General features: G+C 48.6%; 1 protein-coding gene across 3 annotated transcripts in view; it reads right to left on the bottom strand.

Moving 5' to 3' along the window:
• ADGRA1 (adhesion G protein-coupled receptor A1) overlaps positions 1–27,156 on the bottom strand; it is a 300,070-nt gene that overhangs the window by 24,114 nt on the left and 248,800 nt on the right. For all 3 annotated transcript variants that reach the window (XM_027840488.1, XM_027840489.1, XM_027840490.1), the window contains one exon: positions 25,151–25,296. In XM_027840488.1, the coding sequence (XP_027696289.1) occupies positions 25,151–25,296 (146 nt within the window). The remainder of the gene's footprint in view (positions 1–25,150; positions 25,297–27,156) is intronic.

Here is a 27,156-nt window from a genome sequence, read left to right as displayed (position 1 = left end):
CCTCCCTCCCTCTCTCCCTCCTCTCTTCCTTCCTTCCTTCCTTCTTTCCTTCCTTCCTTCCTTCACTTCTTTCTTAGACAATGCTTATTTTTGAATTCAAACATGATTGTTAGTGGAGGAGGAGCAGGAGATGATGAAACTTCACATACCCAGGACTATCTTCTCTGATTCCCATTCTCCACCCCTCCAAGCCAGGCAGGGCAGGGCTTGTCTCCATTTTGTAGATGAGGAAACTGAGATTTGGTGAGGAGAAATGATTGGCCCAAGGTGATAGAGCAGGACTTGAACCCAGGTCTTGTCACCCCAAGGCCAGTTGTAGGCCTGGAATTGTCACTCTGCCTCCCTGGTCATGTTTTCTGGCTATAGGGTATCCCTCTACATCCTAATTCTCCTTGCCCCTGGAGGGGTGGAGGTGGGGGTCATCTAGTACACTGGCCTCTTTTTTCAGGTTGGGAAACTGAGGCCCAGAGAGGAGAAAAGGGGCTTGACCAACTTCATGTGATCAGGATCAGAGCTCATGGTCTTAGAATCAACCTCGAGGGTTCGATGCTGGTCCTGAGTCAGCTCCTGGAAAGCACTGCATAGGCCACGAGGCTCCTTCTCATAGAGGCAGCAACTGCAGCATCAGAGAAGCAGAGCAAACGGACCTGAGGCAGTTCAGGTCTGCAAGCACACAGCCTTTGGGACCTGTCTGGGCTCATTTGTGCCTGCGTGTTTGCCCATTGAGTGCCTGGAACAGAATAGGTGCTTAATAAATGCGTGCTGGCGTTTTTGTTCTGGATGACAGTTGAACCCCTCCATCTAGACTCAGCATTTGAAGTGAGACATGAGGAAGGGCGCTGTGTGGTTCCATGGAGAGAGGACATAGGTTCAAATCTCACCTCTCCTACTTCCTGCTGTGTGACCATGGGCAAGTCACAACCTCCCTGAGATTCAGCCCCTTGTCTATAAAAAATAAGAGGGTCAGATTCCTGACCTCTTCTGCCTCTCCAGCCATGATCCCTGAGAAGAGCAGGGTAGACTCTGAGGGTGCCGTCCTCAAGGGAACTTGGATAACAGACGGTCTGGAGGCCAGTACGTTTAACAGCGCATAACATCGCACACCAATAGCCCCCAACCACTCTACTTAAAGAGAAAGGAAACAAGCATTTATTTATTTATTTAAGGCAATTGGGGTTAAGTGACTTGCCCAGGGTCACATAGCTAGTAAGTGTCAAGTATTTGGTCTGAGGCTAGATTTGAACTCAGGTCCTCCTGACTTCAGGGCAAGTTTTCTATCCACCTAGCTGCCCCAGACACAAGCATTTATTAGGCACCTACTATGCGTTAGGTCCTATACTAAGTGCTTTACAAACATTATCTCTTTGGATCCTCACAACAACCCTGGAGGCAGGTGCCATTATAATCTCTTTTTACAGATGAGGAAACTGAGACAGACATAGGAGAATATATGTGCCCAGGTCCCACAGCTTTTACTATCTTAGGTTGGATTTGAATTTAGGTCTACCTGGTTCCAGGGCCAGCACTCTGGGCACTGTGGTGCCCCTACCCCCTCCAGGAGAAAAGAACATTTCCTTATCAATCTTCCAGGACTGAGCTGGGTGATTTGGATGGATGAAGGCCATCTGGCATTTCTGTCTTCAGCATTATGAGGATACTTTGCCCACCTCTAGAGGCTTCCCCAGGAAGGTGTGAGGAGGGAGGGTGGGAGGCTACCCCAAACGGTTTTCTACAGCCCACCCCATTCTCACAGCTTTGTGAGTGACTCAGAAGAACAGAGGGGCACCAGCCCCACTCTGCTGACTGCTGATTTGGCTCCTGAAGGGTCCCCTGTCCACTGGGCATTTCCTGCACTCAGGTCAGTTCCATTGAGAATTCCTTGGTTTGCCCAGCCCTCTCCCGATGGGCATCATCTGTTTGCTGGGAGCTGCTGCAGCTCCCAGAGAGGCCTTGTGTGGAGTTCAAGGCAGAAGGGGCTCCCCATGGGTGATGAGGATCTTCACCTTATCTTCCCCCCAGAAGCCCCTATTGGCCACCGACAATGTGCATCAACTCCTCAGGAAGATCCGTGGCCCCTCAGGAGAGACTGGCCCAATCACCTACACATGAAAGGCTGTGGCTGGAGGTAGATGGAATGCAGCAAGCATTGAGCTGGACGGTGAGCTGAGCTCCGAATCCAGTGAAGGGAAAGTCTGGGCTGGCTCCCCTGTGGAACAGCTCCAAGTCATTCTCAGATGTGAACCTTTCCCCTGGACATTTTCTCTACATCTCTATCTCAGCAAATCACCAGATATCACCATCTCCCCCAAGAGCCCAGATTGTGGGTGACCCCAAGGGAAATAGAAGGAGGCACTGTGGATGTGGTTTGGCAGCAACATGGCACCCATGGCAACTTGTGCTCAACAAGGAGTGTCAAAGATATCATTCAGAACATTTGGAAAGGGCAGCAGGCCTGACACAAAGTGGGGACAGCCCCCGTACTGCCCTGCTGCCTCTAGGATGACAGGACACCCAGCTGGGGCATGAGGAAAGGCCTCCAGGGAAGAGGTGGCGGCAGATCAGAGAAGTTACTAATCTGCACCTGTGGAAGCCTGTCCACTGGTGCCATTCCAGGTGAATACCACGTCATCCAGAGAAACATGGAGAATGAGATTCATTTCTATGTGTCCAGGTTTTTAATCACAAGAAAGCCATCTCTTGTCTTCCTTCCTTCATCTGCCTGGCTGTCTTTCTCTCTGTCTCTGGGTCTGTCTGTCTCTTTCTACCTGTCTGTCTCTGTGTCTCCTCTCTGCCCTTGACGTCATCTCTTTTTCTCCTTGACTATCTCTGCCTTTGTCTGTCTTTGTCTGTCTATTTGTTTCTGTATTTCTTTGTCCCCCCGTCTCTCCTGTCTATCTTTGTGTCTGTATCTTTATTCCTGTGTGTCTCTCTGCCTCTGATTTTCCGATTCTATCTCCATCTCTTTCTCTCTGTCTTGTCTGCTTCTTCCTCTGAGTATTTCCAGTTTAGTTTTTTAATCAAATGGATTTTCCTGCAGAAACATGCCTTGGACATCACAAGGAAAGGTTGAGGATAAAGGAAGGTGAAGGAAGCTGCAACCAGCTAGCTGTGCCGAGGGGATGCATGTTTCCTAGGTAACAGGTTCTCCTTATCTTCCGGCAGGTGGGGAGAGAAGCAGCGATGGGAAGGATGGAGGAGGGAGGTCTTTGGGAAATGTCAACCTGAGGTTGCAGAGCAGGTGAATTCCTTGCAGGTGGGCCATTGACCTTGTCTGGGCTGATGCTGGGCACAGCAGGGCCCGAGGCGGCCACTAACATTGCAGGATAACCCTAACCCTAATTGCGCTCTTGGTCGCTGGAGGGTGTACTCAGGGCTTATAAGTGGAGACTGTTAGAGCATGAAGGAGTCCTGTAGAACCTTTTATCCACCACCTTCCCCTTCCTGACTTCCTTTCACAAAGGAGGTAGCCAGGCCCAGAGTGGGGAGGGCTGTGTCCAAGAATTCCCAGAAAATTGCCAGCATGACCTGGAAGAGACCTCAGACTCCCCACTCCCCACCAGATTTGTCCAAAGTGCAGCACAGAGGAAAGCATTAACTATGTGACCAAAAGACCTGGACTTAGATCTTAGCTCTGATACTGCTAACTGTGAGACCGTGGGCCTCTGGTCTTTCGCCTCCTGAGCCTCAGTTTCCTCATTGGTAAAACAGGGACAGGAATACTTGTACTAATTAGCTGGTTGGGTTGTCAATGTTACCAGAAAGGATCTTTCCATGCTTCCGCAATGTGATCACCATCCTCATCCCTGGCTATTATGGGAGCACACATCACTCCCTTTCCCACCTCTGACCTTCAACACACACACACACAAGCACATGCATGCATGCACACCTGCATCCACACTCACATGTGCACACACACACACGTGTGAAGGCACACACCTCCGAGTGATAGTCTGACTGTCCAGTGAGTGGCCAAGTCTCAGTCCTTGCCTCTGTGTGACAATACCCAGGGGCTGATGACTTGGGCCCACAGTGAGGACTGACACAGTAGCCCTCCAGCTGCTGCCATAAGCAGTGACTTGAGTCACCAAAAGTCACCCAACAGCAGGTCCAAGCCAGGCAGGCTCTAGCTTAGTAGGGAATGAGCTGTGTCCAACTCCCTGTACCCGAAGGTGATACAAGGGGTCTCACCATAGCTTGCTCACTTTTGAGCCTTGATATGATTGGACCCCCTCCAGAGACCACCAGGAGCCTGTGGTCCTACCTACTTCAGGGTAATGGGCTGACTTGGAAAAACAAATGGTCTGCTGTCTGAGGCGTGACCACAGGCTCAGGGATTGACACATTAATGAGTAAGGGAAGGGGGCTTCTTTGCTCTGGGTCAGGATACTCGCTCACTGGCCAGATGTCCCTGTTTCTAAGGTAAATGGCCATGCAACCTCCTGTGGGCCTGAAAACAGCTTATTCTAAGCTAAATTCTTAGATTCTTAGGGCGTGGAGGAAGGTGACTCAAATCTCCAGACACCAGGGAACCCTGGGATAGTGGCATAGTCTTAGGGCAAATCTGGGGCTAAACAAGGGGATCCATCAGATCTTGAAGTCTGGAGAGAGGGACAATAGCTATACTAGCAACAACATGAACAGTATTAATCCTAACCAAGCCCCACAAAGCACTAACCAAATGTGGCACCCATAACATGGAAATAGCTAGAAGAGGGTGAACTCTTCCTTGCTCAAAGGGCCTTCTTAGGTCACAACTGTACAGAAATACTTTTGGAACAAGACAATCAAAGCTGAAAACAAGCTCAGGCTGTTGGATTTATCAAAGGTAACACAATAAGGTTCACCTCTACATAAAACCTCTGAAATGGCCAGGATCCAAGAACAGAATCAAAAGGCCCACCATGGGTGACACCTGCAAGAACTCAATGTCCTAGACTGGCAAGAGCATCAAACAGATGACTGAGTCATGTGGATTGTATTAGCATGAAAGAGGGGTGGGGTTAGGAGGGTGATTCAGAACCAACTCATTCCCACCAGAAACTGCAGAAGGGTTATCCTCAAGGAGTCCAGACACTTATCAGTGCAGGGAAGGCAAGAAGATGGCAGAAACTGAGCAACACATCATTGCAGGCTGAAATAATATCTAGCAAGTCATGAGCTGGTAGATAAAATTTTACCCCTATCTTTCATGGATTGACAGATGGCAAATCCCCTCACTACAAGTACAGACCCCAAAATTTCCTTGAGAATTAAACTAATAAGCTATAGTGGAGGCAGAACATTGCCACAATCAAAACTGTTTCCCATAATCCCTTGGACATAACCTTGATCCATAAAACCTTTAGAACAATGTTTCTAATGGATGCTGCCCCACCAAATATTCATCACTACAAATCTGTATGGGGTGAAGACCTTTCCTTCTCTGGAGCCCCAACAAAGGAAACCCAGATCACGTGGAGATGAGGTGGCCTAGAACATCCCAATTGTCTGCTAATCAAGTGACTCCAGCTTTAGGGAGCTCACTCAGTCTATGCAGGATGGACTTTAATCTTACTACAGGGGTGTGTGAATGACTTGAGACAGCCAAAAATTTTGATTTCATTTTGAGACTGTGATGGTCACATGGAGGTGCTTTGACTAAAACTAGGTTGCTTCAGAATATCTGACTTTGACTAGATGAAACTAGATTGATCTGGTTTTCCCAATGTAGTAAGTTCTGTTTGTTGTGATCTGGGTTTTGTAACCCAACCATGTTTCATCACTCTCTCTTCTGCTGGATTTTTAATCCTGCGATTTTTAAAGAATGGACATTACTCCAAGGAAAAATGTACAAGTTGTATTTCATTGACAAAGACACTATAGTGACCTTTAGTATGGGGAAATAAAACATTTTAAAGACTATTCAAGTACACAAGGACACAAGAATTGGAATAGGAAAAAACTCTAAGAGCTACCAAACTCTTGCCACCAAATAGCCAAATGAATCTTCAGGAAGAAAGCAAAGACCTGCACAGGGACCTGGCTGGTGGAGCAGGCAGGGTGTCTGAAGCTAGGGAAACAGTGACAAGATACTGTAAAAAAATACAAAACACCTGTCAACTATTGACTTGGGAAACCCAGCCCAACCCAACTCATGTTGTGGGCAAGACAAGACAAAGACTAGAGCACCAAAGATTAGGAAAAGTTGTTTTTTTGCTGATGAACTTCATGTTTTCATTCCTGGCTATATCAAACCCTTGTCAGAAGTCCAGAGCAACCTACAAGACCTAGGCATTTTCATCACATGGTAAAACAGACACTCAAAAATGCTTGGGGGATTGTTTGTTACATGCAGTGCACCCCAAAGTCTTGTTCTCATCGAAAGAGTGATAAACACTGATATGTTTGTACATACACATATAGATATTTTTGTTGTCATTGTTGTTCAGTTGTTTCAGTGATATCTGACTCTTCAAGATCCATTTGGGATTTCTTGGGCAAAGATACTGCAGTGGTTTTCCATTTCCTTCTCCAGCTCATTTTACAGATAAGGAAATTGAGGCTAATGGGGTTAAGTGACTTGCCTGGGGTCACACAACTTGTAAGTGTCTGAGGTTAGATTTCAACTCATTAAGATGAGTCCCTGATCCCAAGCCCAGGGCTCTATCCATTGTGCTACCTAGCTGCCTTTATATATAGATGTAGATATTGATTTACCAAGAAGTAGGGTTGTTCCATAATTATAGAAGCACCCCAAAGGGGATGGAGTATGGCATATGACCTTACTTCATGCCATATGTTATGAAAATTTTAAAAAATATCGAAGGGATGGAGATAAATTTGCCCCATTGTCCTGGGAACTTGCCTGGTCTACATCCCACCAAATACCTGGAGGTTATAGTTAAGTCTAGATATGGGAAAATAGGCTGTTCATCAAAGGCACACTTAATATCCAAGGTGATAAAAGTGTGGTTTCTTGATGAGTTAAAGAATATGTGTCCAAATCTGGCCAAGTCACATCTACAAAATGACTGCTGGAAAGAGAGTGGGGGAAATAACCTATTAAAAGTTTTAAAAAAGATGCAAGAAGATGTTGGGTTTGTTGCATGAGTCAGTAAATTTCATGAGGTGACTCTGTCCCAGTTAATTTGTACCCCGCTGTAATGCTTTTGTTCAGCCCCACAAAACCATTACTGTATGTGCCCATGCCAGAGTCCAGAGGACACAGCTATAAAGGGATAACAGGGCAGGGGTTTGTCCCAGGACCAATTCTATCTGAACACCCTTGGAAGGGATGAGCAGAACAAGATGAGAAGGAGGAGAGCTATTTCTCATATCATCCTCAAGGCCACCCTATGAGGCAGGCACCAGAGGGAACAGTATTCCCACTTTATAGATCATGAAACTGAGGCTTGGATGGATTCAAGGATGTGGCAGAGGGCCTGAAGCCCAATTTTTGTGATTCCTGTCCAGCACACCATATACTAGGTCTTCCTGCCTCTTGAACCTGAGATCATCTAACCCATCTCCTGTTTTCCAGATGAGGAAACTGAGACCCAGAGGAAACATAAAGGCAGAGATCACAGATCCCTAGCTAAAAGTTACCTACTCCAACACCTTCTTTCTTTATAGATCAATCAATCTATCAGCAAATATATCTAAAGAGCCTACTATATGCCAGGTACTCTGCTAGGTGTGGATACAAGTACAAAGAAGGAAACAATCCTGACTTTCAAGGAGCTGACATTCTTGGGGGGGGGGAGACACTACATACATGTAAAAATAGAGCCAGCAAAAAGACAAAGGTAATAAATGCAAATGTATATAGTGCAGCTAAATACAAGATAGTTTGAGTGGGAAAGCTCCTAGGAGATGGGGGAGGGGAATCAGGAAAGGTTCCCTGCAGAAGATGGTGCCTTAGCCACATTTTAAGGAAGAGAGTGATTCTATGACATGGAGGTGAGGAGAGAGGGCATCCCTGTCAAGAAGAATGGCCAGGACAAAGACATGAGGACAGGAGATAGAGTGTTGTTGAGTGAGGAGACAGAATGGAACACTGGTGCTGGGCCCTTCCTTTCCAAAAGCAAACTTAGGCTGGCAAATGAGGGAAGGGGCATCTCAGCACCAAGGACAGCACCAGGGAAATAGCCAAGCAAGAAGGCAAAGCATGCTTCAGGAGCCTTCCAGATTCTGCTCTTCCCAGTCATGGCCCGGAGGGAGCTCATGTTCAGCCCCCCTCTTGCCATCCCTTACTGCATCCTTTTCTCCAAGGCAGTGATAACTGCCACTGCAGATTGGTTACTTCCCCCTTCCAGAATGGGCCACAATGGTGGTGATACAGGCATGGGCTTTCAGGTAGAAGATCCTACATGGGTAAGGGGCACTTCCTTCCCCAAGGCCAGGGAATAAGACCCCCCCCCCAGGCAGTGCCAAGACAAGCCAGTGCTGTGGGGTGGGACAGATATAAGTAAGTAGGGATGATAAATGTTACACTAATCAGATGGTCATGGCTTAAATTACTTTATACAGTAATAGGCTGGCAAGTCAGTGACATAATAAAATGAACTGCAGTCAATTGTGAAAGAGATTGTGAGCCTGAGGAAGAAAGTGGCTCCAGTGGAATTGAATCCAGAGTCCAGAGCTCCCCCTGGAAGTGGTGGCAGTGGCCAAATGCCCTGATCAAGACCATGGGGCTGTCTAGGGAAATGTGGGCTTAGTCAGCCTGGGGCCAGGCTGTGGGTAGAGGGATGGAAGGCCCTGGATTCTGCTTGGCAGCTGCAGACTCCCTATCTAGCAGGACACAATGTGTGGACTGATTAGGGTGAGAGGGACATTCCAAAGACCACATCCCTCTCCTGCTCTGAAGGAAACAGAGGGGGAATTCCCTAGCCATAGTTGAATCTGAGAGCAGCAAATGTTCATAAGCTCCTTCGGGCTGGAGATGTGTTTGCTTAAGCCAGCTCATCTCCCTAAGGTCATCTGACACTGGCCATTCTAAAGTCACAGTCTCTGATCTGCTCTCCAAACTCACGGAGCTTGGAAAGAGCAGACACAGATTTCACATCTGCCCCAGCTCCCAGCCCCACCTGTCTGCCCAACAAACTTGACTGGAATGTTGAATGTGTTAAGGAGAACATGTAATGTGTAATAAGCCTGGAGAGGTTAGCTGGCTAGATTTTGAAGGGCTCTGAATGCCAAGGAAAGGATTTTGTATTTTATTCTAAAGGCATAGGGAGCCACACAAGGTTCTTGAACAGATGAATTAAGTCAGATTTGCTCTTTGGGAAGATTTTTTTTGGCAGTTGGGTGGAAAGTAGTCAAGAATGGGAAGGACCTGGAAGCCAGATGTCCAAGCAAGAAGCTATTCCAACAGTTCAGACAAGAGGTGCTGTGGGCTTAGACTAGAATGGTGGCTGTGAGAAGGGGAGCAATGGGAGAGCAGGCTGTCCAGGCAGATCTGGGATGTGAGGGGAGAGAGAGAGGGAAGAGTTAAAGTCGACGCTGAGGGTGAACCTGGGAGACTGAAAGGGAGGAGACTGGGGAGCGGTACCATTAAAGGGAAAGCCAAAGAATTCTAGTTTGGACATTTTGAGCTGTAGATGTCTATGGGGCACCTCGGTGGAGATATTGATGAGGCAGCACTGGGGCTCAGGAAAGAACCTAGGGAAGGATTTATAAACCCGGGAGGCACCTGGACAAAAATCATGACCAACTTATTAAGCTCAATAGTGATTAAATTACAACTAAAACCACATGAATTGATGAGTCAGAGAGAGTCTGGGGGATGGGAGAGAGTCAGGGAGAAGAGGAAAGAGGGGGGGAGGGAGAAGTGAGGGAGAGAAGGAGAGACACAGAGACAGAGAGAGACAGAGGCAGAGAAACAAGGAGAGACAGAGACAGACAGAGAGGGAGGAGGGAGGGAGAAAGAGGAAGACACAGAGACAGAGACAAAGCTGCACTTCTAGGAAGAAACAGCCATGTGTCCTGCAAATAATGAGCCCAGAGATCTGGAGATAAAGCAGCCAGGTGCATTGAAAGGAGAAATGATAAGGATGGAGAGGCTGGATGGGACCTCCCTGCAGGGGGGACTGAGGCAGCTGCTGTGGGCCTGACACAAGAAAGAGATTCCCTCCCCCTTCAGAGATGTGTGAAGCTAGAGGCTTCTGGTGATCCACATGGGCATGAGTACTCTGACTAAAAGAATTCCATAGCTTTTGATGAGAGGCCAAAGCCCCAGGGAGTAAGCCCAGGTGGTGCTTCTGTGACTGGGGTCTGCTACAGGCAGGTGAGGGATTCAGAGGAGAAAAGCAGGTTTGTGAAGCAAGCATCAGGTACAGCAGCTGATATGTAGGGATGGGATGCCTGGACCATAGCTTAAAAAAGAGTGTTACTCTCCCTATGAAGCTAAACTGGATGGGCGAACCAGTACCTGCTGGGACTCCTGAAAAGTGAAGCAAAAGAACTTCAATCTGAAAAGAGGGGAGAACAACTGGGCCCCTGCCAAGGTTGGCATCAGAAAGCAGCTGCTATGCAGGCAGCAGGACATCGGAGGAGATGCAGCATTCAAGGAAGGGTCCAGGGCTAGAACCCATGGCCTCAGATAGGTCTAGACCCAAGTCCACAAACAGGAGAACTAGAGATGCCAATACAAGGAGGCAAAGTGAACCCTCAGGATCCTGGAGACTTCAGGGGAAATGCATACTTAGAGTCTGTCCCATTGGGAAAGGTCCCAGAGAAGCCAGGCAGGTAAAAGGTGGGTGAGTGGGGAAAGCATCCTCATGTGAGCAAATTCAAGGGTGGATGGCAGACTTTGGTGGGGAACAACTGTGAGAAGACCCAGAAACAGAAACAAAAGTGATGCCTTCATGGAGCCCTAAGCCCAGGCACAAGGAGGGAGCAGACAATGTGTAGGGGGAATGTCTCAAGCCTGGCTGGCTTTCTGAACACACCACTAAGGCAGTCTATAGAATGATGGGCAGTGCCAGTTATTTCCACACCTGCCAGAGTTCTCTCTCTCCAGAACAAGATGAAACAGAACAGCCCTCAGTTTCTTGATTTGCCATTATGATTATTTCATTCTTTAGAAAAGAAATGAGGAGAAAAAAAGAAAAAAAGGAGAAATAAACAAGGGGAGATCCAATTTCCCCCAATGTGCCACATACCTGGAGGGCTCTCCTTCCCTATTTCTGCCTCCTGTTTCCCTTCAAGTCCCAGCTAATGACCCACCTTCTACAGGAAGCCTTTCCTGATTCCTTGAATGCTGGGGCCATCCCTCTCAGAGTCTCCCCAGTTGATCCCATAACCATCCTGTTTGTACATAGTTGTTTGTGTGTTATCTCTCCCATTAGACTGTGAGCCCCTCGAGGGTAGGGACTATTTTGTTTTTGACCTTTCTTTGTGTCAAGTGCCTGGCACATAGTTGGCACTTAATAAATGCTTGTTAATTTGACTTGACTTGGATTTGAGATTCATTAAGACAGATGTAGTTGCTAAGGCTGACTAATGGGAATTTTGGTGGGAAGCCACGTCTCCCTCCATCTTAGAAGAAGAAAACTGGGCATTGTTTGACATGCCCCAGATTTGGGGAAAGCAGATCTCAAAGAAATCAGAGAATGGCTATGCAAGGGCAGAACCAAGATGGCAGAGGAGTAGGACCTACCAGAGAGCTTCCCCTCCCAAACTGTTCCCAGTAGGTCTCACTCAGGCTGTGACCTGGCTCATACCACTGTATGAGCACTGAATGCTCATGAAGTCCCAGCCTGAGTTGTCCCTGGAAATGTGACTGTCCAGTATTGACTTTGGGATGCATGCCAAATTTCTGCTTTGCACAGCTACAATTTCAGCCTGAGTGGAGAGTGTGGTCTAGGGGTCAGTGGCTCCATCCAATAACGGGGGACGATCTGTGAAAGAAATGGCTTCTCTCTTTTTCCTCCTTGCCCTTGGACCAGAGGCTACTGGGTTTGCCCATTACCTTGGGGGTGTCTTCCTGGGTGAGGCTCTGAGTAGGCCAGAGAGGGAAGACTTTTCTGACCATCTAGACTGGGCCCATTTCTATTGCAACCTTTAGCAGCTCATCCCAGCTGGAAGGAGCAGGTTTGGGGGAGGGGGATAGCCCCTATGCCCACAACATTGGAGTTGAAAAGGATGTCATTGAGGATGCTCCTGGAAGTCAACACACTTGGAGCTTAGCTGCAAATGTGGGCCCAGCCACAGCCTTGCAAAGGCTATTGTATTGTATTGATGGGAGATTCTGGAGGGCACTAAGAAGCCTGGGCTCTGACCCTTACCAACTGTGGGACGGTGGGCAAATCCTTTCATCTCTCCACATGCATAAAATGGGGATCCTAACAACACATGCCTGTCATCCCTCCCTCACAGAATGGCATCCAGGTGCCTGGTGCTAACTGGGAGAGCCTTGGAATTGCCCTTCCTCAGCCTCCATGCAGAGTGGAGGAGACTTTGCCTTGGCCAGAATTCTCACTCAGCTCAGGCATCATAACTATGGACTGCCATGATCTTCCCACCTCCACTTCCCCTCTACCCCAAATTCAAAACGAAACAAAACAAATCTCAGCAAAAACCAAGCCAACAAAACCAAGAAACCCCCAGTAGACATTCAAATCCTTAGAAGCAACTTAGGTGCATTTTATTAGAAAGGGCAAAATAGATTGCCGAATTAGACTTAATTACATGTAGCTAAATTGGGAATTAGCCCCTAAGCAGCCATAAAATATCACCAAGAAGACTCATTTGCCTTGGTAGCAGAATGTCTTTGGCTGACTAAGGGTACCAGAAGGCATGGAGATTTCTGGTTGTTTCTCCTTACACTTTTTTTAGGTCAAGGAAAGAAGGAAAAAAATCAGACACCTAGCTTCAAGAGATATCCTGCTCTGTTTGATCCCAGCTTCATCCTTTGGGGCACTTCTTTTCTGATCAGGTGCAGCCTGATGTAGAATTTGGAAACTCCCCAATCCCTTCCTCCTGATATGACAAGGTGTCCCAGTTTCAAGGTATTCTGTGGAACCACATCTGCTCAAAACAATCACATGAGCCCCCACCAAGGTGTTTACTTGTATAAGCCCATCAGATGACACAGTTCACATAAAAGGCATTTAATGAAATAACCCAGAAAGAAAGCAATCGAATGCTGTCTCCCCATAAACCTAGAGCACAGTCTACCATAACTACACATACAATTGGTGGGAAGAGTAGACTCATGCATGGTGGGTGTATAGGCAGGAACATGGGTAGGGAGGGTGGGGCAACTCATGCCTCTGGTGCTGCTGGGGCACTAACTTCTGGGGCACCAGCAGGGCCACTATTTTGTCATTCCTCTCTGAGTCTGGTCTTACCCTGGTCACTCCCCTGGGTGTTGGCTTCAAAGCTTCTCTTAGCTACCAGCTTCTGAACATCAGTTATCATCCTTACCCTCTTCCCATAAGAGGAAGAATGGGATCTGTCATTTCCCTTTTAGCCTTGGAGCCTATTAGTTTAACCTTCAGCCATTTCAGAGATTCAGGTCCTTTACAACCTAGTCATCAATGTGAGAAATGAATCTTTCTCTCTTATGTGTAAGAACTAATCATTGTATTAGAACCACAGTTTTCCCCGTTTTCTACTTCCTCATCCAGAAACCAACCAGTGTGGGAAATATCTCTTAGAGATTTAACCAGGCCAAGATCTAATCAGACAGTAAAAGAAATTCAAAGTTTGGGCTAATGGCTGTATTCCTGCTCGTTGTGTTTGCTCCCACAGGTCTGGGGAAAGATTGATTCTCCCTATTAGTAAGACAGGTGACATCGAAATTAATGTCTCTTTGACCAACATTTGAGTGATCTAAGTCATGTATCCCAAGATAGCCCACCTCCCATTTGATGAACTAATCAGAGGTGATTAGGCATCCCTCAGGAACGTCTCTTCGAAGGGCATATAAACTGTGACCCCACTGCCATTAGGGCCTTTCATCTAAGAGAGATGGCCAAATGACCATCCTTTTATTAATAACCTGCTGGCCTTATTAATAAAATTATTAAGTTACCCAGAAATATGTCTCTTGAACCTTTTAAAATGTCACAAAATACTAGAGGAAGACCTTTGGTTGCTTTTTCTCTGTATCAGAAGAGGAATTTATTCTTTCCAGAGTCTCACCTGTGGGAGACTGTTCTTTCCAGAAGGAGAGTCTTTACTTACAGGGACAAGTTTTTTTTGGAACAATGACTAGCCAGGCAGCTAAGTAGACCCCAGAGATATTTCTTCTGCCTTCAAACTAGATCCTCTTCTTCATCAAGAGCATTATCTCTGTCCTAGCATCTACGTAACTTAAGGTTGGAAATTCCTTTTTAATTTCCATCAGTTCTGGTTTGCCAAGCTATAAACTCATTTTAAAAAATTGGCTGACTTACAAAATACCCCTAAAGCCTATCTGCATCTAAGGCTGGGGGTGCTATTGAAAGGATTTTTGTGGACTCTGAGGTCTCCTTCAGCACTGATTGCAACCCTCTACCTTTATTTCACAGGCACCGAATGAGCAGGTACCCACTGTCCTTGGATCCCTCCCAGGTGATTGTTCCCAATTTGGCAGAGGCCTCCTTCTCACTTCCACATCAAAACCCTGGGTTCAAACTCTTTTATCTGGAGGCCACCTTTGCTCAGCAAGTCCATTTGAACACCCAGCAGTGGGTTTTTTTGTCCAGGGAGAAGCAGGGTTTTTGAAGAATTTTTGGGCCAGTGGTCCCTGATTTCCTGACATGCTTCTGGACTGTTTGTACCACTCTGGAGCCACTGAGTCCTCCATACATCAGCCATAGCATTTAATTGCAGAAGGAACCTCAGAAATTATCTGGGCCCAACATCTCATTATAAAGAAAAGGAAACTGAGACCTTACAGCTAAAAAGGAGCAGAGCTAGGCCTCCTGTCTGCCAGCCCAGCATTCCTACCAAACTACATGTCTTCTCTCAGATGTGCCCTAACCATTGGTGCCAAGGAAGATGACCCTCACACAGTACATTCAGAAGACTTTTGCTGAGCTGGAAGATTAGACTCTATCAGAGTCTGGCCTCAAGAAGTCAGCAATACCCCTGGGGAAGCTGGGCACTGGCCAATAGGCAACCAGTAGAAGGCAATCCTTTGACACCTGACTGGACAATACACCTGCTTTCCACTGTGGGAGGTGGAGGGGACAGAGGATTTTCTCCTGCTTTAGACAGAGGTATCAACTATTCTTCTCATTCTTGTGAACAAGAAAAAATGATGTAGCGTTAAAGGGCTCAGTTGTGAATGGGCAAGAAGGTGATGCCAAGGTTGACAAAGGAACTCCCCAAGTCCACAAACCAGGCCAGCACTGTGCTCTGCATTCCCACTGACCAATACAGTACAGGCAGAGCTATCTCCACCCAAAGCTGCCCACAACAATTAGCTTTATCAAGATCTTTTGGACCATGGATCACACATGGGAAGTGTGCTTTGCTGGAGATGGCCTTGGCAAGGACAAGGGCAAAGGTCCTGCTATGGTTTTGGTCACCCTTTCCCAAGGGGATACATATGGAATAGTGATCTGGATGCCATTTTTATTCTCCTTCTATGAAGTGGGAACGTTTCCAGTTACTCTGGCACAATCCAGCCCCAAAGAAGTTCAGAAGTTGGCTGCAATATTATAGGCAAACAGCCCTAGAAAATCCTTCTGGTGACAGAAAAGACAATTGCAGCTGAGACCCAACATAAAACAGAAACAGTCACACACAATTCTCTGAAACCTTTGCCAAGAACGGGGAAATTCCAGGCCAACAGTAGCAATGGATACTTCTACAGAACATTTCTGACAGATGTCCTTTTAATGAGGAGAAAGGAAATCCCTTTGTTGAGATAAGCAGCATAAATTTATCTGGATGGCTTTCATACTTGCACGAAAGGGAGGATGAAGTTTAAAAAAAAAAACAAGGAATATTGCATAAGGTGTTTGGGACCAATTTAAGGGGCTAGAAAAAATGATTTGTTTTCATTTAGAAATTCAAGTTACATCCAGAGTGTTGACTACCTTAAAAATGAGGAAGGAACAAAAGACATGACCGAAAGGCACAACACAGGAAAAAAATGTCACAAAACCAGTCAGGGACAAATACCAACACAACACCAGAACTGGTAACACTAGGAGTTAGAGAACTCAGTGAACTACCCCCCCCCACCACCACCGCCAGGAGGTAGGCCCAAACCAAGCCAGATTAACACCCTTGGCAACATTATGGAAGTCTGTAGGTCAGGATATAGCCTTATTGTGGGCACTGTCTTTGGCTCTAAATATGTTGTAGCTGAGAAGATCAGGTCAGGGATGTGACACACAGACCTCAAAAAGTCACTCAGAAGGGCAATAATTCCCAGAGAAAGGAAAAGTCAGATTCAGCTATTCCTGATGACCCACTATGAAACATTCTCAGTTTTCTGAGAGACTTGAGACAGCAGATAGGCAGGGGACACATGGAATGGCCTGGTCTTGAGGGCTTCTCATAACACCTCATCAGGCCCCTGTGACTCTAATTCTAAGGAATCAGTCAACAATTTAAGGAAACTGCTGGCAGAGGGGTCAGCAGGGGACAGAGTGATGCTATAAGCCCTACATGCAAAGGCAAGGAAGTGAAAGCCACAAGGTAGAGATGGAAAAAGTGCCATTGGAGCGCTGTAATTCAGTTCAATGAATATTTCATCCCCTGCCTTCAAGGAGTTTACATTTTCCTGGGGGCTACAACATATAAACAGAGGCATAAATACAAGGGAATGCAATCTACCAATTTAAGGTAGAGGGTGTGAAGGGTAGTGTCTAGATACAAGAAGGAGCTTTAAAAGGGAGGGGAGGGCCACGGTCAGCCTGTGATGTGAGAAGATTACTCTGGCAGCTTGTAGATATGATAGGAGAAGACAGAGTCTGAAAACAGCAGTTAAGGAAGTTTTCTGGGACCCTGCGTGAAAGGACCTCAGGGTCTGTACCAGTGCGTCATATCAGATCACAGTGGAACAAAGGACATAGAAATGAGAACTAGGCATTACAGCTACAAACCAAATCCATTTAAAACCACACCAAGATAAGGCTAACCATTGGAAGTATATACACTCTGTTAATCTCTTGTGAGATAATGAGCAAGAGAAGAGGGGGCAGACAAGAGTGGCAATATCAGAGCAATGAGGCAATTGAGGTACAAAGATGGCAGGGGATGTACGTAAGTCCCACCATTAATGAATGCTGACAGTCTGGTTTGGAGCCTGGGTCAACACTAGCAGGTATTAGTTGGGAAAGATGATGATCCTGGATGAATGGACACACAGTTTGGCAGCTTTTAGCCAAGTGAAGCTCAGGATGGACCCCAGACAGACCAAGAAGTCCTTCTGGATTGGGTGCCTCCCCAGGGGAGTTCTCTCTTCTCCCTTCTCCCTCAAAGTGCATATTTGCTCTTGTGAAGATGAGCCAATGTGCTAACAAAGATGTGGCTTTCAACTTAGTCATGCAACAAGCATTTTTTAAGTACTTTCTATACCAGACTCTGTTCCTGTCCCCTCCAGGAATACAAGAAAGGTTTCTGCCCCTATCCACAGGGTAGGATGTGAAGGGCCTAGGAGAGTAAGGAGGGGGGTCCTTACTGCTTTATTGAGAAGGAGGAAGAAAATTTTCAACTGTTTTACTGGAACATGCCAAACTAAGGTGGATTGGATGAGGCAACTTCTAAGTTCTCTTCTGGCCATTAGGTTCTATGAGGTACTATCTGACTTGCCCTGTGGAATTCTAGCATTTCCATGGAACAAACCTAGCTGGCCGCCATGCGGCTGTCCCTGCCATCCTGAACAAGGCAGAGAGATGGGGTATGTGAAGGGGTTCACTGGCAGAATGACAGACACCAGTGGGTCAGAGTTATCTCATAGTGCAGATCAGACAGAACTGTGGACCTCCCACTGAAAATGCCATACTTGGTATCTTCTGACCTTAGAGTTCCAGCCAAGTCTGCAGAAGACACAACATGGCTCCACTTTGCAGAGTTCACAAGAAGGAATGAGGATCTGAGGTAACACAAACTACAAAGGGGGAACATGAGGTATAGAACCTGTGGTCTAGGGTTACTTGCCCCCTTCCCCCTCCCCCCATTCACTGGATCACATAGGCCAGGTCTGTTCTTTGACTGACCTGACTGACCCCAAAGGGCCATATTATCTTTCTTTGGTTCATGCCTCGCTCAGGTCTACTCCAGAAAAATCTCCACATATAGCTCATGGTTGGCTTGGTCCCCACAGACATGGGTCATTGAGGTCCCCATTTCCTATCCAAGAATTCTAGGTAGCGGGTACATATTGAGTAGAGGACAGCCTTTATTTAACCCCACAGAGAATGCAAAAAATGTTAGAGTATCACACTTACATTCTGGTGAATCCCCAGCTCTTCCCTCCTCCCCCATCATCTGACACTGTTTCTCATAGGTTCTTTGTGACATGCTGGTGTTTGGACCTTCCCCAGAAGCAGAGACACTTTGCAGCTGCCAGACAAACTAGCCCTTCCTATTGGATCTGTTTTGTCTGAAGAATTCCCTGTGATGGCACAAGGTGGCAATTCCCTCCCCTTCCCTGATCATAGTTGAGTTCTTCTACTGTAGTGGCTGAATGGACAATACTCTGTTTTCCAGATGCTCCTCAACTTCTTCTAACTTAGGTCTACTCCTTTAATAGGGAAAAGGTCAACAGAAGGTGGTCTCCACCATCTTTCATGGGGAAATGGAAGGGAGACTCCTCCACCAGGGTGAGACTGAGTCAGCCAGCCCATCTCTAAGGAAGTCCATGTTCTCTCCACCAGGTGCCTGCCCAAAGGTGTGCCCAAAACTCCACTGGAAGGGGCTCAGGCTCCTACTCTGTCCCTCATTCCATGCCTGTCTCATAAAGGAGGAAAGAGTGGTCTTGGCCAAGGAAGCCTCCAGGCTTATATGGATTGGAGCTGGCTTACCAAAATCTTCAGACACTAACAAAAAAGACGATGGAACAAGCAGAAAACAAGAAAAGCCTCAGATCTGTCATAGTGGATTTCACCAACCCTGCTGGTTAGGGTGGCTGGGGCTTGGGGGCCAGAATTCTGAATGGGGAGGCAGAGGACTTGGGTTTGAATCTCACTTTGGCAATTCCTCTCTCTGTGTCCTTGGGGAAGTTCCTTCTTCCCTTAAGTCTCAGTTTTCTTATCTGTACCATTGGGAAATTAGTGGATTCCTTCCTTCTCCAACATCTGTGCTCTTGTGAGACATGGGCCCAGCAGGCACTAGCTATGTAGCTGTGGACAAATCATGTGTGCTACCTGGGCCTCAATTTCCCAGTGGGTAGAATGCAGGGCTCAGACTCAGTTGTCCTTAAGATTCCTTCCAGCTCTAGAGCCTGTAATCTGCACATATATATATATATATATATATATATATATATATATATATATGTGAGGCAGCCAGGTGGTGCAGTGGATAGAGCTCTGGCCTTGAGGTCAGGAGGATCTGAGTTCAAATCCAGTCTCAGACACACAACACACAATACACACTAGCTGTGTGACCCTGGGCAGGTCTACATCTGAGTTGGTGGGTCAGGGAGGGCCTATTCCCACCAATGGCTTCTATTCCTTGGAGTGTGACTGTTCTGACATTGCTCCCTTCCCCATCCCCAAGTCTCCAGACCAGCTGGATAGGGAGCCCTTGCTTGTGAGGATGCCTTTCCCTACTGGTCATGCTGCAGAAATCCAGGAGGGGGAAGGAAGGGAAAGTCTTTGCTCTTGTCACCAGGGACATAATTATGGAGGAGAGAGGATGGGGGTGCCTGCTCCTACCACCAGCCCTGCAGAAAGGCGATGGTGCTAGCTCACTTCACTGAGGAGTTATGGGCCAGGCTGGGAACCTCACCACTTTCTTACTAGGGAGTAATAGTGTCTGGCTTTGCAGTAAGCTTTGGGAAGACAACCTGTTTACAAACTGGGACTTTCTGAGCAATTCATCAAGAGAGAAAGTAAAACACAGACAGCAAGGAGATCTCGAAGCTCTGGCTACCGTGATACTTCACTTCAGCATAATTTCTGATTGTCGGAGAGCTCTTTCCTTGGGGTTTCCTATATGCCACCATTTTTACTTAGAGTCGATTGTCTCGTGCATTAGAATGAGGAGTGTTTGGCATGGAAAGGTACCATGGAGAGCAACCAGCCCAATCTGGTCCAGCATCTGGTCCAGTCTCTTTGCAGGAAATAATGATTCAGCTCACTCTGTTTAGCCCCTAAGGGCAGTGCTGGGAGCAGTGGAGGGAAAGTATCAAAAGACCGATTTAAGCTGAAGGTAAGAAGGCAGCATCACGCGGGCAATACAGCCTCCGGCTTGATATTGGGAATGGCCGGGTTCAAATCCCTTCTCAGGTACTAGTTGTGTGATCTGGAAAGTCAGTAAATAACTGTGTACCTCAGTTTCCCCATTTGTGAAATGGGCATTATGGCAGCATTTACCTCCTAGGGTTGTTGTGAAGGTTAGAGTGAAGTCACACAAATAAAGTACTTTTCAAAATACAAGAAACACCAGCTATTACTGTCATTAAGGGTAAATGTCCTGATGAGCAATCTGCAAATGGAATGGAAGGCTTCATTGGAAGTCCTCAGTCAGAGGCCTGACACCCATTTGTCAGATAGATGGTAGAGAGGATTCCTGCTGAGGGGTGCTCTGGAGTCACTGGACTCCCAAATTCTTTCATTCAGTGATTATGTGGGGGTAGGTGGGTCAGAGATTACAAGGGGGCAAGGGTGTGGGCATGCCCCTTGGCACTCATGGAGCCATTCAAAACTCACTGTGGTCATTGAGGATGAATGATTGGGCTTAGGCTACTCTGTTCTGGGTCTACAAAAGTCTGCCCCCAGACCAGACCAAAGACCAGAGAGCAGATGATTCTCCCTGAGCCATTTCATTCTCTGCCTCCCCACCAAAGAACCAGCTTAAAATCTGAGCTAAAATATGGAGTCCAACATTGTGATTTCCAATTTTGGCCTACAATGGAATCTGTCCTCTCAGGGACAAGTGGCCACAGACTCAACACAACCTCCCAGATGGTCTTGAGGTGTTTCTATTTCTGGGTCAACAAGGCCCATGGACAGTCTGAATGACCTGTAAGCTCAGGTTGGGTTAGGGTTAGTCATGGCAAGACAGAGGCTTGCCAAGGTCATGAACCCAGGGCTCACTGCTCTGTCCTCTCTAGTCAATGACCTGTGGCCTCTTTTGGCTCCCATCTTCAGGGTCCCTCATGGTGGTGAAGGTAATCTAATGGAAATGGGCAGAAGGAAGGAAGCCATGAGTGTTTGTTTGTACTGGGAAAGTTTCTCCATTCCCTCATGTCCTCTTCCAAATGCAGGAAAACCAGAGCACAGCATATCTCCTCTGCCCTAGGGATCAGCTGAAGCCAGGCTTGCTGGAGGAGGTATGTTAATATGGAGCTGACTACTGCTTAAGCTCCTTGATGGTGGAATGATGGTTCATCATTATCCCATGATGCCAGCAACAGCCCCTTCAGCAGCCACCAAAATACTGTGAGAAAGGATTATCAAAACGGAGCACGCTCACTTGTGAGGAACATCTCAGCAGCTGGGGGTGGGGAAGGAAGAAAGAGAGAAATAGAGAAATTGAAGGGGGAAGAGGGAGGGAAGAAGGGGAGAGAAAGAGGGGGAGAGAGAAAGATGGAGAAAGAGAGAGAGGAAAGAGAGAAAGAGAAAAAGAGAGAGAGGAAAGAGAGAAAGAGAAAAAGAGAGAGAGGGAGAGGGAGAAAGAGAAGAGGGGGAGAGAGAGAGGGAGGGAGAAGAGGAGGGATAGAAGGAGAGGCAGAGCCAGAGAAGAGCCCAAAATGTACAAGGGGGTGGTAGCCCACCCAAATCCTCCCTGTCTGCACCTCCCTTGTGGGCTTGTCTGAGACATGAGAACCTGCTGGAATGCTCTGCTTCCTTGCTCAGTCCTCAGAGTCCAATCCCAAGGATGCCTCCTCCGAGCAGTTGGCCCTGATCACTCATCAGAGATGACCCTCCATCTGCCTGGGGCCTCCCATTGGGTTGTTCTGCCCCCATCTCAGGGACTTACCTTTCACAATGCTGCAGATTCTTTTTATCTGTTTTGGCAGATTGACTTCTGCCAGTCTGTCTCGTGCCCCTCGTCGCCTTGGCTGGTGACTGCATCTCTCAGGCACAATTCAAGAGATGATCTGCTTCACCTGCTTCAATCCCCACTGTACAGACTCCTCTTCCACAGCCTCACCCACCATCTTGACTTCCAGCTTACCCACTCCCGATTCTGGGACCATGAACTATGATCAATCCAACTTTGCCATGATTTCTGGATGAGCTTTGCCTATGTGTTCCCTTAGACCTCATTTCATTGCTGTAACTTTCTGGGGCAAAGGGCTCCCTCCTTGGCCACTGCACACCTTTGTATGTTGTCTCCTCTCTGAGGGCAGGCACTGTCCGCTTTTGTGCATAGCCCTCCGGTTAGCACACAGTACTTGGTATAGGGTGCTTAGTAAATGCTTTTCATTCAGTCACTCATTTGTAGGTGCTACATATCCCCCAGCCCTGTGCGGCAGGAGTTTCAGTACAGTTGACCTGATTGTAGCGAAAAGGGCAGTTTCCGGCTCATTGCTGGACAGGCAGCCACTCTCCTGGTTCTCAGAGAGAAGCTGAAACATCTATGATGAGGCCTGTCAGAGGCTTCAGTGCAACAGAAGGACTTTTCTGCCTGCACCTGCGAGCTCAGCAGGTCATCAGATGGCCGTGAGTGGTCCTCTCTCCATCCCGCTTCCAAGGGCCTGCATGGCCAGACTCCCAGGAAGGGACCTGCTCTTGGTCCTTTATGGTCTAACTCAGGCTGTCTCCTCTGAGGAGTCCTCACAGACATCTGCCCCAAGGTGAACCTCCAGATGGTGCCCCAGAAGGGCTGGCTCTGACCGTGGGCAAGATCAAATGCTGCGCATGAACACGCCTGCCTCTTAGCCATCCCTCTGGGAGGAATCCTCTTCCTCTGGGGGCCCTCGGCTGGGGGCGGGGAGGTTCTCTGGTATGGGGCTTATGGCAGCTCTCTGTGCTCACTCCCTGCCCCTAGCACACACTGATCAGGCCAGGCAGTCGTGTTTCTACATCAGCTTCTTGTCTGCAGTTTGCCGCGTGCCATGGGACTGCCCTCACTGCTGGCCATTGAAGAATGCATTCATTCACTCACTATAGTAGACCTACTCGGGGCACAAACCTTTGCATTGGGTGTGTGTGTGTGTGGCAGTGGTGAGGGAACATATAAAGTTTGGTAAGACCCTGACCTGCCCTCATAGAGTTCCTGGTCTTGCAGGGAAATGATGTCCGAGCCAAGAGCTATAATATGCCATACTCGGTGCAAAGTCAGTCAGTCAGTCAGTCAACAAACATTTAAGAAGTGCCTACTTTATGCCAGACCTGTGCTAGGTGCTGGGGGTACAAAGAAAGGCCAAAGGCTGTCTCTGCCCTCAGCTGCAGACAGGACAAACACCAGGAAATAACCAACAGGACATCGGGAAAGGCTTCCTGTTGAAGGCAGGATCTTAGGGAGACTTCCTGGAGAAGGTGGCCTCTGAGTGGGCATTGAGGGGCGGGCAGGAGGCCCAACAGGCCCAGAGAGTTATCAAGGAAGAACCTGAGGCAGGCCCAGGGAGGGAAGGGAGAAATGGCAGAGTCAGAACTTGACCCAGGACTTTGGACTGCCCTTTTCTCCATCCTGCCTCCCTCCCTAAAAATGGACAGAAGAGCAAAGGGGCAGGGAGGGTCTTGGGGAACAAAGACTTCAGTTTGGGGGGGAGGGCATGGGGAAGGGGATGGCAGCAGAGGTAGGTGAGGCCAGAGCCTGACTTGACTAAGGAGGTGATAGGGAGCCAGGAAAGAGCTGCGAGGAGTGGAGGGGCACGTTCAGAGCAAGGATGAGCACGGTTCACAAAGATGACCTGGACGTTGGCCGGGTGGCCTCAGGGAGGGCCTATTCTCAGCTGAGAACCTCTGTTGTCTGTTGGTGATGACCTTCCCCTCCTCATCAACATCACCATGCGGCATGAAAATAACCTTCCCAAGAGGGAAAAGGAAGTGTGGTGTGATTTTGATTGGGAGATCCCCTCCTGGCTAGAGTGCCAGGCTTCCAGGTGACTCGGGGAGGGGTCAGGACAGGCTGGGCAGCACCCGGCACTTTGGCACGAGTGGAATGAGAACAAGTCAAGTGCCGGCTCCAGCCTGGGTGTGAGGGGACTAAGCATGACTATAGGACAACTGGACCCCACATTAGGGTGGGCGACATTCCACGGGCTGGGAATGGACTTCCAGTCAGGACTGGCCTCCTGGTGTCATTGGCTCAGCACCCCTTCTCCTGTGCTCTGTCCCGTGGCCTGCCCCCCAGCCTCCAGCATCTTGCTGGGCTCCTGAAGGCTTGCTGGTCAGCCCTGCTAAGCTGGCTGGCGCTAGGATGGACTTTGTCTTTGCTGCCAGAGGCCCAGTCCAGCTAAGCCTGGCAAAGCTTGTTCCCAAAAGTCGGCCAGCAGAAGATGCAGACTTGGGCCAGCCTCCTGGGAAGGTTGTCACCCAAGTAAGGGGGAGGATCGAGCGTACCCTGGGCACCCACTCTGGGAGCCCTCCTGAGCCTCCAGAACCAAATCCTGGTTTTGTTGCGGGAGACACTGATTCAGGCATAAGACGAGAGGCTCTAAGTATAGCTAGGCTTGGTCTGTCCAGTTGCTGCCCATCTGCCATGTCCCTGGTAAAATCTGAAGGAGACATAGCACGGCTGGAAATGAGGCTGGGGTCTTTTCTGGAACTCGTGGGTGAAGAAACTCCCTTTAACAACTAAGGCAGCCCAGCACCCTAATAGTGAATATACACCAGCAGGGACCTGAAGCTCTCATGGGAGCATTTGGTGACGCTACATCCCAAGTGAGGGAGCAATTGAGAGCCCTTCCCATAAGGTGGCATCACAGGTTCCTGCACCCTCCTGATGCATCCAGTCCACACACCCCGGCTCTGGGTCCCAGAGGTCCCCCAATGTCATCACCAGCTCTGAACTGGTCATTGGAGGGCATGGCCAGGAAGGCACCAGGGCATCACCTTTTGGGCCACACGCAAGGGACAGACAGACAGACACAGACAATCCCTACCTGAGCAGAGGTTGCTTGGGGTATGGAGGCTGCTCACCCCCCGAGCCCTGGGGTGCCTTCTTTGTCACCTGCTTATAGATGTTTCTGGCAGTCACACCGATCCACAGCATCGTGGAGAGGGTGGAGTAGTGGAGCGTGATACCAACCTGGGGGAGGAGGGTCAAGGTCAGTATAAGCTACCACCAGTCAGTGAACATCCGCCAAGATGCTTAGGCCCTGCCTGGTTTCAAGGTTCCCAGCAGATTACCACCGAGGAAAAGGACCCAGAACCCGCCCAGAGCACGATGCCTTCCAGGAAGAACATGGCAGGTAGCTCAGATTGCCCTACTGAGCAGGGCCTGGGCATCACTTTGGTGTGGGTGGCACTGGGGCCTCCACTAGCTAGGGGCTTCAGGTCTGTCAGTGACTCAGGGCCTGGCCAGTGCATGGCTGCAGGTGAGGATCTGCTGAGGCTCCAGGTGCCCTGGAGCAATCCTGCCCCACACAGCTGCTGGGCACCGTCAGCGTAGGTGGGGAGGGCAGGCCCTGAGCACCTAGACAAAGACCTAGCGGGAGGCCCGAAGTGACCTTGGCACTAGCTGCTCTCTGGGGTCCACTCGAGCCTTGACTGGCACCTCTGAGTGGAGACTAGAAGGTGCAGGACCAAACTCCTCCCCATGCCCCCCTTGTAGTGGACAGAGATGCATGGTGTGCCTGGTTTTGGATCCACAGAACAAGTTGCCCTGTGCTGGGGACCGCCTCCCTCTTTTTGTATGTTGTCTCCCCCATTAAACTGTAAGCTCCTTGAGGGCAGAGACTGTCTTTTTTATGAATCTTATCCCCAGAGTTTAGTTCAATGCCTGGCATACAGTAGGCGCTTAATAAATGCTTATTGGATTGGATTCTTCAGTGAGGGCAAACTCTCATAGGCCACTATGTGGCAGAGGGGAGACAGTGCCGGCATGGGAGTCAGGAAGACCCTGCAGACACCTGGCAACTTACTTAGGTGCTCTGTGCCTCAATTTCCTCATCTGTAAACCGGAGATAATTGCTCCTAACAATGAGGTCCCTTATATAAAGTGTTCTGCAAAAACTGAAAATGCAGGGCAGCTAGGTGGCACAGTGGATAGAGTACTGGCTCTGGAGTCAGAAGGACCTGAGTTCAAATCCAGCCTCAGACACATAACACTTACTAGCTGTGCAACCCTGGGCAAGTCACTTAACCCCATTGCCTAGCCAAAAACAAACAAACAAACAAAAAACTGGAAGTGCACTAGAAACACCAGTGATTGTTATTTCCAATGAATTCTGCTGTCAGGTTCTGCAGACCAAGTCAAGATGCAGGACAAAGGCCAGGCAGTGGGTGCCTACCTCCTGATCCCACCAGGGCAGGGCAGTGGTGCCCACCTCCTGATCCTGCCAGGGTGGGGCAGTGAGTTCCCACCACCTGATCCCAGCAGGGCAGGACAGTGGGTACCCACTCTTGGATCTTGACCCTCATGGGACATTCCTTTCTCCTGCAGCCTAGGTCACAGGTCTGAGAGCCAGGGAATCTGGAGAACAGATCTGTCTTTGACGGCAGAGCTTCTGCCTGTCACTTGTCTTTTAGGGAAGGAGACTTCAGGGGGCCTGGCCGGCTCAGGAGCACTGGCCTCTTTTGACCTTTGAAGGAGAAAATGCCAAAATGTGTTGGAAGAAGCTACTGCTTAGAAGAAGAGCCTGGATGGAGGCCCAGCTGACTGGGACAAGGAGGGCAGCTGCAGAAGCCTCATGCCTGCAAAGCTGGGGCTGTGCAGACCACTGGTCCGCTCTCCATGTGGGCGCCAGTCATGGAGGGAATTATGTGCATGGGGGAGCCCTGAGATCCCCTCACGGCTGTGGGCATCTACGCTTCCTCTGTCCAGAATGTGAATGAATGTGGGCACTGTGAGGGTGCCGTGCAGGTGCCATGTGGGTGCTGAGGGTGCCAGGTGGGGACCATATGGGCCCTGTGTGGGTGCCATGTGGGTGCTGAGGGTGCCAGGTGG

The sequence above is a fragment of the Vombatus ursinus genome, unplaced genomic scaffold (genome assembly GCF_900497805.2).
Source record: "Vombatus ursinus unplaced genomic scaffold, bare-nosed wombat genome assembly UNPS02014845.1, whole genome shotgun sequence".
Taxonomy (NCBI): domain Eukaryota; kingdom Metazoa; phylum Chordata; class Mammalia; order Diprotodontia; family Vombatidae; genus Vombatus; species Vombatus ursinus.
This window is presented reverse-complemented; position numbering and strand designations above follow the sequence as displayed.